Source organism: Salmo salar, chromosome ssa11 (assembly GCF_905237065.1).
Source record: "Salmo salar chromosome ssa11, Ssal_v3.1, whole genome shotgun sequence".
Lineage (NCBI taxonomy): Eukaryota > Metazoa > Chordata > Actinopteri > Salmoniformes > Salmonidae > Salmo > Salmo salar.
In genome coordinates this window covers 4,744,649-4,759,727 of record NC_059452.1, presented here as the reverse complement: position 1 = coordinate 4,759,727, position 15,079 = coordinate 4,744,649, and the positions used below count along the sequence as shown (strand labels likewise).

Here is a 15,079-nt window from a genome sequence, read left to right as displayed (position 1 = left end):
ACCCCCCCCCTTAAAAGATTTAGATGCACTATTGTAAAGTGGTTGTTCCACTGGATATCATAAGGTGAATCCACCAATTTGTAAGTCGCTCTGGATAAGAGCGTCTGCTAAATGACTTAAATGTAAAAAATAATTATATGTGTGGGGTACAGAGATGAGGTAGTCATTTAAGAATCATGTTATTTGACTTGTTAAGCCCATTTATACTCCTGAACTTTTTTGGCTTGCAGTAACAAAGTGGTTTAATACTTACTAACTCAAGATATTTCAGCTTTTCATTTATAATTAATTTGTAAAAATGTCTAAAAATATAATTCCACTTTGACATTATGGGGTATTGTTTCTAGGCCATTGACACAAAATCTCAATTTAACCCATTTTTTTTATTCACTGTAACACAACAAAATGTGTAAGAAGTCAAGAGGTGTGAATACTTTATGAAGACACTGTAGGTACCGTGTAAATATGTATAGGTATTAGGGACACTTGCTGGAAAGTGGGATCGTAATATCTACTTACTAATGTAAGAATTTTGTATGGTTAGTAAAGAATTTTGGATATGAAAATTGTAAGAATCTCTCTGGCTCTGATTTTTTTAAAGAAAATCACAAAATCAAATAATCTTTATATTCGGTGTATAAATATTGTTGGTTTTGCCTTATCATTGTGCATTACAAGGTCTAAACAAAACAGAAACATTAAAAATATATGTTTTAGGTCTTTTCAGTCAGAAGGACAAACGTTTAAATAATGAATACAGTGGGCATAAACATGGATACTATGTTTAAGTGATGCCACTTACCATTCTTCACAAGTACAACTTTAACTCTCTCCTTTGTAAGAGAAGCATTTATGTGACTGTGATTTCTGCGATTGACTTCAGGTTCTGTCAAAAAAAGACCATTACAATCCACATCAGAATCTTTCAAGTCTTATGATGAAAATCAAGGTAGTGAAAACGTGTCAATTTGTATTAACCCTGTTATCTCAAAGTTGTTTTATGTATTAATTCAAATACAATCTAACAATGGCTTCACTTCCCAAAGTATGAAAACATTCAATGTAAAAAGAACAATGAAAAAAATGGGGGATGTTACTACCTTTGATTCCAATGTTTGGTCGTGCTTTCCCCAGTGGTGCAACAACTTCTAAACAAATAAAACAATTTAGTATACCTTATTTATCACAGTAAATGAACAACTCCAATATCTTTGCATTGATTTACCTTTCTTTACTGGTGTTGACTTGATATTCTCTTCTTTCGGAACTTCAGGTATTAAAAACAAAAAAGAATCAAGAAGGAATCACATTTTTATGACAAAAAATATAACTATAAGGCAGAATTGGATTCACATCCAATCATTTAAGTTAAATTAAATTCTAATTTCAAAAATCTTCAAGTTATGGAAAGGTAATTGAAAAAAAAAATAGTTTGTACTGTTTGAATTGGAATGTATTATATTTAGAATTTTATTAGGATCCCAATTATATATATATATAATGTACCAGTCAAAAGTTTGGACACACCTACTCATTCAAGGGTTTTTCTTTATTTTTACTATTTTCTACATTGCAGAATAGTAGTGAAGACATCAAATCTATGAAATAACACACATGGAATCATGCAGTAACCAAAAAAGTGTTAAACAAATCAAAATATATTTTAGATTTGAGATTCTTCAAAGTAGCCAACTTTTGCCTTGATGACAGCTTTGCACACTCTTGGCATTCTCTCAACCAGCTTCATGAGGTAGTCACTTGGAATGCATTTCAATTAACCTGTTATGGCTAGGGGGCAGTATTTTCACGGCTGGATAAAAAACGTACCCGATTTAATCTGGTTACCACTCCTACCCAGTAACTAGAATATGCATATACTTATTATATATGGATAGAAAACACCCTACAGTTTCTAAAACTGTTTGAATGGTGTCTGTGAGTATAACAGAACTCATTTGGCAGGCAAAAACCTGACAAGGTTTCAGGCAGGAAGTGGCCTGTCTGACTAGGTGTCGTTCTTCTTGTCTCTGTTTATTGAAGAGTGAGGATCTTAGCTGTCCCGTGACACTTCCTACGGCTGCCATAGGGTCTCAGAAGGCGGTAAAAAGCTGAATCGTGGCTTTGCAGGCTCTGGCTGAAAAAAAGTAGCGCGTTTGGGTAGTGGCTGGTTACAGTACTGTGAGACTCAGGCCCGTGCCCGCGTCGACCGAAAGCTTTGTTTACTTTCCTCTGTTTAGCTAAAAGGAGATTCCCGGTCGGAATATTATTGCTTTTTTACGAGAAAAATGGCATAAAAATGGATTTTAAACAGCGGTTGACATGCTTCGAAGTACGGTAATGGAATATTTCGATTTTTTTTGTCACGAATTGCGCCATGCGCACGACCCTGATTTACCATTTCAGATAGTGTCTGGGACGCACGAACAAAACGCCGCTATTCGGATATAACGATGGATTATTTTGGACCAAACCAACATTTGTTATTGAAGTAGCAGTCCTGGGAGTGCATTCTGACGAAGACAACAAAAGGTAATCAAACTTTTATAATAGTAAACCTGATATTGGTCAGTGCTAAACTTGCCGGGTGTCTAAATAGCTAGCCCGTGATGGCTGGGCTATGTACTTAGAATATTGCAAAATGTGCTTTCACCAAAAAGCTATTTTAAAATCGGACATATCGAGTGCATAGAGGAGTTCTGTATCTATAATTCTTAAAATAATTGTTATGCTTTTTGTGAACGTTTATCGTGAGTAATTTAGTAAATTCTTAGTGAATTCGTATATGCTAGTTCTGAACGTCACATGCTAATGTAAAAAGCTGGTTTTTGATATAAATATGAACTTGATTGAACAAAACATCCATGTATTGTATAACATAATGTCCTAGGGTTGTCATCTGATGAAGATCATCAAAGGTTAGTGCTGCATTTAGCTGTCTTCTGGGTTTTTGTGACATTATATGCTAACTTGAAAAATGGGTGTCTGATTATTTCTGGCTTGGTACTCTGCTGACATAATCTAATGTTTTGCTTTCGTTGTAAAGCCTTTTTGAAATCGGACAGTGTGGTTAGATAAAGGAGAGTCTTATCTTTAAAATGCTGTGAAATAGTCATATGTTTGAAAAATTGAAGTTTTTGTATTTTTGAGGAATTTGTAATTCGCGCCACGCCTATCATTGGATATTGGAGCAGGTGTTCCGCTAGCGGAACGTCTAGATGTAAGAGGTTAACAGGTGTGCCTTGTTAAAAGTTAATTTGTGGCATTTTTTCCTTCTTAATGCGTTTGAGCCAATCAGTTGTGCTGTGACAAGGTAGGGCTATCTTCTGTATGCCACCCTTATCTGCTAAAAGACCAAGTCCATATTAAGAACAGAAAAAAAAGGAAAAAAGGTAACCTTAATATAACTAGGCAAGTCAGTGAAGAACTAATTCTTATTTAACAATGACGGCCTACCGCGGCCAAACCCTAACCCGGACTACCCTGGGCCAATTGTGCACCGCCCTGTCAGACTCCCAATCACGGCCGGTTGTGATACAGCTTGGAATCAAACCAAGGTCTGTAGTGACCCCTCTAGCACTGAGATGCAGTGCCTTAGATCGCTGCGCCACTCGGGAGCCCAAATAAAGAAAGAGAAACGACAGTCCATCATTACTTTAAGACATGAAGGTCAGTCAATCCGGAAAATTTCAAGAACTTTTAAAGTTTCTTCAAGAGCAGTAGCAAAAACCATCAAGCGCTATGATGAAACTGGCTCTCATAAGGACCGCCACAAGAAAGGAATACCCAGAGTTACCTCTGCTGCAGAGGATACGTTCGTTAGAGTTAACCTGTTGGGGCTAGGGGGCAGTATTTTCACGGCTGGATAAAAAAAAAGTACCCGATTTAATCTGGTTACTAATCCTACCCAGTAACTAGAATATGCATATACTTATTATATATGGATAGAAAACACCCTAAAGTTTCTAAAACTGTTTGAATGGTGTCTGTGAGTATAACAGAACTCATTTGGCAGGCAAAACCCTGATACATTTTCTGACAGGAAGTGGATACCTGATGTGTTGAATTAACTTTAAGCCTATGCCATTGAAACACACAGGGGCTGATTAATGTTTTGGCACTTCCTATTGCTTCCACTAGATGTCACCAGACTTTACAAAGTGTTTTGAGTCTTCTACTATGAGATCTGACCGAACAAGAGCCTTGGAACGGTGATGGCCGATTAGACTCTGGTGCGCGAGGTCATGTTGGGTACCCTCGTTCCAATACGTTTTAAAAGAGAATGCATTCGTCCACCTTGAATATTATTCATGTTCTGGTTAAAAAAGGCACTAATGATTTATGCTATACAACGTTTGACATGTTTGAACGAACGTAAATATATTTTTTCCCCTCGTTCATGAAGTGAAGTCCGGCGGGCTTAGATCATGTGCTAACAACACGGAGCTTTTTGGACATAAATTATGAGCTTTTTGAACAAAACTACATTCGTTATGGACCTGGGATTCCTGGAAGTGACATCTGATGAAGAGAATCAAAGGTAATGGATTATTTACATAGTATTTTCGATTTTAGATCTCTCCAACATGGCCGTTTGTCTGTATCGCAAAGCGTATTTTTCTGGGCGCAGTGCTCAGATTATTGCAAAGTGTGATTTCCCAGTAAGGTTATTTTTAAATCTGGCAAGTCGATTGCGTTCAAGAGATGTAAATCTATAATTCTTTAAATGTTAATATAATATTTTACCAATGTTTTCTAATTTTAATTATTTAATTTGTGGTGCTGACTTGACTTCCGGTTATTGAAGGGAAACGATTTCCTGAACATCAACGCCATAGTAAAACGCTGTTTTTGGATATAAATATGAACTTGATAGAACTAAAAATGCATGCATTGTCTAACATAATGTCCTAGGAGTGTCATCTGATGGAGATTGTCAAAGGTTAGTGCATCATTTTAGCTGGTTTTATGGTTTTGGTGACGCCTGTCTTTGAATTGACAAAACATTACACACAGCTATTGTCAATGTACTCTCCTAACATAATCTAACTTTATGCTTTCGCCGTAAAACCTTTTTGAAATCGGACAACGTGGTTAGAATAAGGAGATGTTTATCTTTCAAAGGGTGTAAGATAGTTGTATGTTTGAAAAATTTGAATTTTGACATTTATTTGGTTTCAAATTTGCCGCTCTTGAAATGCACCTGCTGTCGATAGGTTGCACCACGGGTGGCACGCTAGCGTCCCACATAGCCCCAAGAGGTTAACTGGACATCAGAAATTGCAGCCCAAATAATTACTTCACAGTAGCAAACTCAATGGCTCCAGGTCATCTATAAGTCTTTGCTAGGTAAAGCCCTGCCTTATCTCAGCTCACTGGTCACCATAGCAACACCCACCATAGCACGCGCTCCAGCAGGTATATTTCACTGGTCATCCCCAAAATCAACACTTACTTTGGCCGCCTTTAATCCAGTTCTCTGCTGCCAATGACTGGAACGAATTGCAAAAAGCTGCACTGAAGCTGGAGTCTTATATCTCCCTCTCTAACTTTAAGCATCAGCTGTCAGAGCAGCTTACCGATCACTGTACCTGTACACAGCCAATTTGTAAATAGCACACCCAACTATCTCATCTCCATATTGTTATTTATTCTTTTGCTCTTTTGCACCCCAGTATTTCTACTTGCCCGTCATCATCTGCACATCGATCACTCCAATGTTAATGCTAAATTGTAATTATTTAGCCTCTATGGCCAATTTATTGCCTTACTTCCCTACTTTTCTACATTTGCACACACTGTACGTAGATTTTTCTATTGTGTTATTGACTATACGTTTGCTTATGTCTAACTCTGTATTTATGTGTAACTCGGTAAAACGTGCTACCTGTCCCAGACCTGCTGTTTTCAACTCTCTAGGGAGATACTCTGAATGATCGGCTATGAAAAGCCAACTGACATTTACTCCTGAGGTGCTGACCTGTTGCACCCTCCACAACCACTGTGATTATTATTATTTGACCCTGCTGGTCATCTATGAACATTTGAACATCTTGGCCATGTTCTGTATGATCTCCACCCGGCACAGCCAGAAGAGGACTGGCCACCTCTCATAGCCTGGTTCCGCTCTAGGTTTCTTCCTAGGTTCTGGCCTTTCTAGGGAGTTTTTCCTAGCCACTGTGCTTCTACACCTGCATTGCTTGCTGTTTGGGGTTTTAGGCTGGGTTTCTGTGCAGCACTTTGTGACATCAGCTGATGTAAAAAGGGCTTTATAAATACATTTGATTGATTGTTGTTTTTGTCGCACTGCGTTGCTTTATCTTGGCCAGGTTGCAGTTGTAAATGAGAACTTGTTCTCAACTAGCGTACCTGGTTAAATAAAGGTTAAATAAAATTAAACTGTCTGGGCTAGGGGGCAGTATTTTCACGGCCGGATGAAAAACGTACCCAATTTAAACAGGTTACTAATCTGGCCCAGAAACTAGAATATGCATAATATTAGTAGGTTTGGATAGAAAACACTATGAAGTTTCTAAAACTGTTTGAATGGTGTCTGTGAGTATAACAGAACTCATATGGCAGGCAAAAACCAGAGAAAAATCCAAGCAGGAAGTGGAAAGTCTGAGAATTGTAGTTCTTCTTTTGATTCTCTATCAAAACTACAGTGTCTGTGGGGTGACGTTGCACTTCCTAAGGCTTCCATTGGCTGTCAACAGCCTTCAGAAAGTGGTTTGAGCATTCTCCTGTCACTGGGCAGATAATAGGAGCTCAGTTTCTGAGTGGACTGCCTGGACACAAAGGGACTGGATATGCGCGGTCATGCGAGCACCCCGTTCCTTCTTTTTCTTCTTGAATGAATATGCTATTGGCCGGTTGGTATATTATCGCAATTTTACGTTAAAAATATCATAAAGATTGATTTTAAACAGCGTTTGACATGCTTCTAAGTACGGTAATGAAACATTTTGACTTTTCGTGTCTGGTTCCACGCTCGCGCGTTATGCCTTTGGATAAGTGATCTGTACGCACGAACAAAGCAGAGGTATTTGTACATAAATATGGATTATTTCGAACAAAAACAACATTTCTTGTGGAAGTAGCAGTCCTGGGAGTGCATTCTGACGAAGATCAGCAAAGGTAAGGGAATATTTCTAATACTAATTCTGTGTTTAGGTTGCCCCGAACTTGGCGGGTGTCTGTATAGCTCGCCGTGATGGCTGAGCTATGTACTCAGAATATTGAAAAATGTGCTTTCTCCGTAAAGCTATTTTAAAATCTGACACAGCGGTTGCATCCAGGAGTAGTCTATCTATAATTCTTTAAATAATTGTTATATATTTTGTTAACGTTTATGATGAGTATTTTTGTAAATTGATATGCACATTCACTGGACGTTTTGGTGGGAATACATTTTCTGAACATCACGCGCCAATGTAAAATGCTGTTTTTGGATATAAATATGAACTTTATCGAACAAAACATACATGTATTGTGTAACATAAAGTCCTAGGAGTGTCAGCTGATGAAGATCGTCAAATGTTAGTGCTTCATTTAGCTGTGTTTTGGGTTTTATTGACACATGTCCTTGCTTGGAAAATGGCTGTATGATTATTTTTGTCTGTACTCTCCTAACATAATCTAATCTTTCGCTGTAAAGCCTTTTTGAAATCGGACAATGTGGTTACATCAAGGAGAAGTGTATCTTTAAAATGGTGTAAAATAGTTGTATGTTTGAGAAAGTTGAATTATGACATTTGGTTGTTTTTAAATTTGCACCCTGATATTTCACTGGCTGGGTCCCACGTAGTCCATAGAAGTTAAAGGAGGTGTGATGGTGTGGGGGTGCTTTGCTGGTGACACTGTCAGGGATTTATTTAGAATTCATGGCACACTTAACCAGCATGGCTACCACAGGATTCTGCAGCGATACTCCATCCCATCTGGTTTGCGCATAGTGGGACTATGATTTTTTTTCAACAGGACACCTCCAGGCTGTGTAAGGGTTATGTGACCAAGAAGGGGAGTGATGGGGTGCTGCATCAGATGACCTGGCCTCCACAATCACCCGACTTTAACCGAATTGAGATGGTTTGTGATGAGTTGGACTGCAGAGTGAAGTCCTTCAAGACTGTTGGAAAAGCATTCCTCGTGAATCTGGTTGAGAAACTAGTCAAGGATCATATCACCTCCACCCTACCTGTTACCCTAGACCCACTCCAATTTGCTTACAGCCCCAATAGGTCCACAGACGATGCAATTGCCATTACACTGCACAATCTCATCTGGACAAGAGGAACACCTATGTAAGAATGCTGTTCATTGACTACAGCTCAGCATTCAACACCATAGTACCCTCCAAACTCCTCATTAAGCTAGTAACCTTTTGGTTACTAGTCCAATGCTCTAACCACTAGAATACGCTGCCGCCCCATAGGGTAAAGGTCAAAGGAAATTTAACCTCTTGGGGCTAGGTGGGACGCTAGCGTGCCACCTGTGGTGCACTCCATCAACAGCAGGTGCATTTCAAGAGCGGCAAATTTGAATCCAAATAAATGTCAAAATTCAAATTTTTCAAAAATACAACTATGTTACACCATTTGAAAGATAAACATCTCCTTAATCTAACCACGTTTTACGATTTCAAAAAGGTTTTACGGCGAAAGCATAAATTTAGAGTATGTTAGGACAGTACATTTACAAGAGTTGTGTGTAATGTTTTGTCAAGTCAAAGACAGGGTCACCAAAACCATAAAACCAGCTAAAATGATACACTAACCTTTTACAATCTCCATCAGATGACACTCCTAGGACATTATGTTAGACAATGCATGCATTTTTAGTTCTATCAAGTTCATATTTATATACAAAAACAGCGTTTTACTATGGCATTGATGTTGAGGAAATCGTTTCCCTCCAATAACCGGCAGTCAAGTCAGCGTCAGAAATTAAATAATTAAAATTAGAAAACATTGTTAAAATATTATATTGTCATTTAAAGAATTATAGATTTACATCTTTTGAACGCAATCAACTTGCCAGATTTAAAAATAACCTTACTGGGAAATCACACTTTGCAATAATCTGAGCACTGTGCCCAGAAAAATACGGCGTTGCGATACAGACTAGACGTCATGTTGGGGAGATCTAAAATCGAAAATACTATGTAAATAATCCATTACCTTTGATTCTCTTCATCAGATGTCACTTCCAGGTATCACAGGTCCATAACGAATGTAGTTTTGTTCAAAAAAGCTCATCATTTATGTCCAAAAATCTCCGTCTCGTTAGCACATGATGTAAGCCAGCCGGACTTCTCGTCATGAACGAGGGGAAAAAATATATTTCCGTTCGTTCAAACATGTCAAACGTTGTATAGCATAAATCATTAGGGCCTTTTTTAACCAGAACATGAATAATATTCAAGGTGGACGAATGCATAGCCTTTTATAACGTATTGGAACGAGGGTACCCAACATGAAGTAGCGCGCCAGGTGTCTAATGGGACATCACCGTTCCATGGCTCTTGTTCGGTCAGATCTCCCTCCAGAAGACTCAAAACACTTTGTAAAGGCTGGTGACATCTAGTGGAAGCAATAGGAAGTGCCAAAATATTCCTAAACCCCTGTGTCTTTCAATGGGATAGCTTTAAAGTCAATACAACACATCAGGTATCCACTTCCTGTCAGAAAATGTCTCAGGGTTTTGCCTGCCAAATGAGTTCTGTTATACTCACAGACACCATTCAAACAGTTTTGGAAACTTTAGAGTGTTTTCTATCCATATATAATAAGTATATGCATATTCTAGTTACTGGGTAGGATTAGTAACCAGATTAAATCGGGTACATTTTTTTTATCCAGACGTGCAAATGCTGCCCCCTAGACCCAACAGGTTAAAACAAGAGGGCTGTTAGGATATGATAGTAAACCCCATAAAAACCAACGAGTCAATTGCAACCATTGCAACCAATGTAGACCTATGCTACGCAATACAGCTGGATTTCTTAAAACACTACTAACAGGAGATTACATGCACCGGCATGCTAAGCTAAGCTTGATTGCAATAAAAAATCCACAAGGATAAACCAGCAGATCAGTTGTTACCGTGTTGCTGCTAAAGAAGCCTAGGAAGCACTGTTGAGCATTACAAAATTCTAAAGCATTCTTAAGAGGCCAAAAACTATCAGTACCTTTCTTAACAGCTACTGGTTTGTCCTTTTCTTTGGGAGTATCTGCTTTGACAGGAGATAATAACATCTGAACAATGTACCTATTACCTTTACATTCAAACAATGTGCTGTTCATCAACATACGTGGTAGAGCATGTATTACATTACTTGCTGTAAGCATGTACAGTATATTCGGAAAGTATTCAGACCCCTTGACTTTTTCCACATTTTGTTACCTTACAGTCTTGTTCTAAAATTGATTACATCATTTTTTCCCCCCTCATCAATATACACACAATATCCCATAATGACAAAGCAAAAAGCATAGAATTGTCTTGGGTATGACGCTACAAGCTTGGCAAACTGTAGTTGGGGAGTTTCGCCCATTCCTCACAAGCTCTATCAGGGTGGATGGGGAACGTCGCTGCACAGCTATTTTCAGGTCTCTCCAGAGATGTTAGATCGGGTTCAAGTCCAGCCTCTGGCTGGGCCTCTCATGCACATTCAGAAACTTGTCCCGAAGCCACTCCTGCATTGTCATGGCTATGTGCTTGGCTGTGTGCTTCGGGTCGTTGTCCTGTTGGAAGGTGAACCTTCGTACCAGTCCTGAGCGCTCTGGAGCAGGTTTTCATCAAAGGTCTCTCTGTACATTGCTCTGTTCATCTTTCCCTCGATCCTGACTAGTCTCCCAGTCCCTGCCACTGAAAAACATCCCAGCAGTATAATGCTGCCACCACCATGCTTCACCGTAGGGATGGTGCCAGGTTTCCTTCAGACGTGACACTTGGCATTGAGACCAAAGAGTTCACTCTACCATAAATGCTTGATTGGTTAGTGCTGCAGAGATGGTTGTCCTTGTGGAAGTTTATTCCATCTCCACATAGGAACTCTAGAGCTCTGTCAGAGTGACCATCTGGTTTTTGGTCACCTACATGACCAAGGCCCTTCTTCCCCGATTGCTCAATTTGGTCGGGCAGCCAGCTCTAACGAGAGTCTTGGTAGTTCCAACTTCTTCCATTTAAGAATGATGGAGGCCACTGTTCTTGGGGACCTTCAATGCTGCAGAATTTTATTTGTATCCTTCCCCAGATCTGTGCCTCGATAGAATCCTGTCATGGAGCTCTACAGATCATTACTTCGACCTCATGGCTTGGTTTTTGCTCTGACATGCACTGTCAACTGTGGGACCTTATATAGACAGGTGTGTACCTTTCCAAATAATGACCAATCAATTTAATTTACCACAGGTGGACTCCAATCAAGGATGATCAATGGAAACAAGATGCACCTGAGCTCAATTTCAAGTCTCATAGCAAAGGGTCTAAATAAGGTATTTATTTTTTGCAAAAATGTCTAAAAACCTGTTTTCACTTTGTCACTATGGGGTTTTGTGAGTAGATTGCTGAGGAAATGTTTTTATTTAATCCATTTTAGAATAAGGCTGTAATGTAACAAAATGTGAAAAATGTAAAGGGGTCTGAATACTTTCCAAATGCACTGTATATATACACACACACACACACAAACAGGAAAATCACATTTTTGACTGCACTGGGCTTTTTAAGAAATTATCAAATTTTGGCAGCCCCTCAGAGAAAATGCTTTGTTACATGAAAAAGCTTAAATGCAGCTTAATGTCAGCAGTTGAACACCACGTAATTACCTGTCTTTACAGGGACATGTTTGGCCGTCTCTTTGGAAACCACTGGTAGTATAGGAAATAAATGTTAGCGTACATTTCAGTCAGTGGAGGCTGCTGAGGGGTGGACGGCTCATAATAATGTCTGGAATAGAGTCAATGGAATGACATAAAACACGTGGTTTCCATGTGGTTGATACCATTCCATTGATTCCCATTACAGCCATTATTGTGAGCTGTCCTCTGCCCAGCAGCCTCCACTGATTTCAGTGTTTGTCTAAAGGGGTTGTATAGTTCTGTAAAGTTATCAAAAGGGGTGTGAATCTATTATGTATATTGTTTTTTTACGTTACAAAAAATTATTTCACAGTATTAAAAAACATACACAGAGAACATACAGAGCCTTCAGAAAGAATTCACACCCCTTGACGTTTTCCACATTTTTGTTGTGTTACAACGTGAATTTAAAATTTATTAAATTTAGTTTTTTTGTCACTGGCCTACACACAATAACCCATAATGTCAAAGTGGAATTATGTTTTTTGGAATTGTTATTAATTAAAAATGAAATGCTGAAATGTCTTGAGTCAATAAGTATTCAACCTCTTTGTTATGGCAATCCTAATTAAGTTCAGGAGTGAACACTTGCTTAACAAGTCACATAAGTTGCATGGACTCTGTGCAATAATAGTGTCTAACATTATTTTTTTATGACTACCTCATCTCTGGGCCCCACACATACAATTATCTGTAAGGTCCCTCAGTCGAACAGCAAATTTCAAAAACCGCCCCACTAGATCCACAGACCATCGCACTGCACACTGCCCTATCCCATCTGGGCAAGAGGAATACCTATGTAAGAATGCTGTTCATTGACTATAGCTCAGCATTCAAAACCATATTACCCTCCAAGCTCATCATTAAGCTCGAGGCCCTGGGTCTGAACCCCGCCCTGCGCAACTAGGTCCTGGACTTCCTTATGGGCCACCCCCAGGTGGTGAAGGTAGGAAACAACACCTCCACTTTGCTGATTCTCAACACTGGGGCGTGCCTAGCCCCCTCCTGTACTCCCTGTTCACCCATGACTGCATGGCCATGCACGCCTCCAACTCAATCATCAAGTTTGCAGACAACACAACAGTGCTAGGCCTGATTACCAACAATAACAAGACAGCCTACAAGGAGGAGGTGATGGCTCTGGGAGTGTGGTGCCAGGAAAATAACCTCTCACTCAACGTCAACAAAACAAAGGAGCTGATTGCGGACTTCAGGAAAGAGGCAGAGGGAGCACCCCCCTATCCACTTCGACGGGACCGCAGTGGAGAAAGTGGAAAGCTTCAAGTTCCTGGGCGTACACATCACTGACAAACCGAAATGGTCCACCCACACAGACAGTGTGGTGAAGAAGGCGCAACAGCAATAGGTGCAACAGATGGCGCAACAAATGATCTATCAATACCCTCAATAACTACAAAGATACAGGTGTCTTTCCTAACTCAGTTGCCCGAGAGGAAGGAAACCGCTCAGAGATTTCACCATGAGGCCAATGGTGACTTTAAAACAGTTACAGAGTTTAATGGTTGTGATGGGAGAAAACAGGATGGATCAAATACATTGTAGTTACTGCACAATACTAACCTAATTGACAGAGTGAAAAGAAGGAAGCCTACACTGAATATAAATATTCCAAAGTATGCATCCTGTTTACAAAAAGGCACTAATGTAATACTGCAAAGAATGTGGCAAAGCAATTTTTACTTTTTGTTCTGAATACAAAGTGTTATGTTTGGGGCAAATACGACATATTACTGAGTACCACTCCCCATATTTTTAAGCATAGTAGTGACTGTATCATGTTACGGGTCTGCTTGTAATTGGACCGGGGAGTTTTTCAGGATAAAAAATAAACAGAATGGAGCTAAGCACAGGCAAAATCATAGAGGGAAACCTGGTTCAGTCTGCTTTCCACCAGACACTGGGGGATTAATTCACCTTTCATTAGGACAATAACCTAAAATACAAGGCCAAATCTACACTGGAGTTGCTTTACAATAAGAGAGTGAATGTTCCTGAGTTCCTTAAATCTGATTGAAAATCTATGGCAAGACCTGGAAATGGTTGTCTAGCAATGATTAACAGAGCTTGAAGAATTTTGTAAAGAATAATGGGCAAATATTGCACAATCCAGGTGTGGAAAGCATTTAGAGACTTACTGCCTGAGATACTTTCGCAAAGCAAATTCACGTCACGTCATCAGAGTGCGCAGCTGAAAATTGTAAACTGGAAAACACTTGGTTTGTTAATTTTGATTGAAACAAAACCGATATTCAATAAATACAAATACAGAACTAGGTTTTGCGTGGATTCCACGACGTGGTTAGCTATTAACAGCAAGGACCGCTATTTCTTGTCCTGGAATGACCCTTAACCTGTTGGGGCTCGGGGGCAGTATTGAGAAATTTTGAAAAAAATATGTGCCCATTTTTAACTGCCTCCTACACCAACTCAGAAGCTAGGAAAACACTCTGAATTTTCTAAAACCGTTTGAATGGTGTCTGTAAGTATAACAAAACTCATATTGCAGGCAAAAACCTGTGAAAAATAGATTGAAAAAAAATGTGAATTTTGTGACTGTACTATTTAGTGTCATTGTTTTATAGATACCATAGTGAGAAAGGATTCATTTCGCAACACCTACGGCTTCCACTAGATGTCAACGATCTTTATAAAGTTGTTTGAAGCGTCTATGATAAACAGAGAGCAAATTAGAATGCAAGGAAGTTGACATGTCGTCACTTCATTTTTTTGCGCCTGCGCATAAATCTGAGAAGCGTGAGTTTGTCATTATTGTTTATCTAGACATAGGATAGGTTGTGTGAAAATATTACTGATGTTTAACGTTAAAAATGGACCAAAAGATTAATGCTAAACAACGTTTGACATGTTTGAACGAACGTAAATAGATTATTTACTAGTTTTTTTAGCTTTTCGGGCGTGATTTTACAACCCCCCACCACGTTTTGTGGGAGCATAATGAACGATAACTACTTGGTGTTATTTGGACATAAATTATGAACTTTGTCAAAAGAAACCACATTTGTTCCAGACCTGGGATTCCTGGCAGTGCCTTCTGATGGAGATAATCAAAGGTAAGGGGATATTTACAATGTTATTATCGATATTAGATGATGCTAACTGTATAGCATAGCTTATTGTTCTTAGCATAGCACCCCGTTTATTGCAAAATGTGATTTCCCAGTAAAGTTATTTTGAGA

At 39.1% G+C, this 15,079-nt stretch overlaps 1 protein-coding gene across 1 annotated transcript in view; it reads right to left on the bottom strand.

Annotated features, from left to right (window-relative positions):
• si:ch211-266g18.10 (titin) overlaps positions 1-15,079 on the bottom strand; it is a 238,728-nt gene that overhangs the window by 68,510 nt on the left and 155,139 nt on the right. Inside the window, exons 65-69 of the mRNA XM_045688945.1 lie at positions 11,829-11,870; positions 10,187-10,231; positions 1,226-1,267; positions 1,101-1,148; positions 803-886 (exon numbers count right to left, since the gene is read on the bottom strand). Of these exons, the coding sequence (XP_045544901.1) occupies positions 803-886; positions 1,101-1,148; positions 1,226-1,267; positions 10,187-10,231; positions 11,829-11,870 (261 nt within the window). The remainder of the gene's footprint in view (positions 1-802; positions 887-1,100; positions 1,149-1,225; positions 1,268-10,186; positions 10,232-11,828; positions 11,871-15,079) is intronic.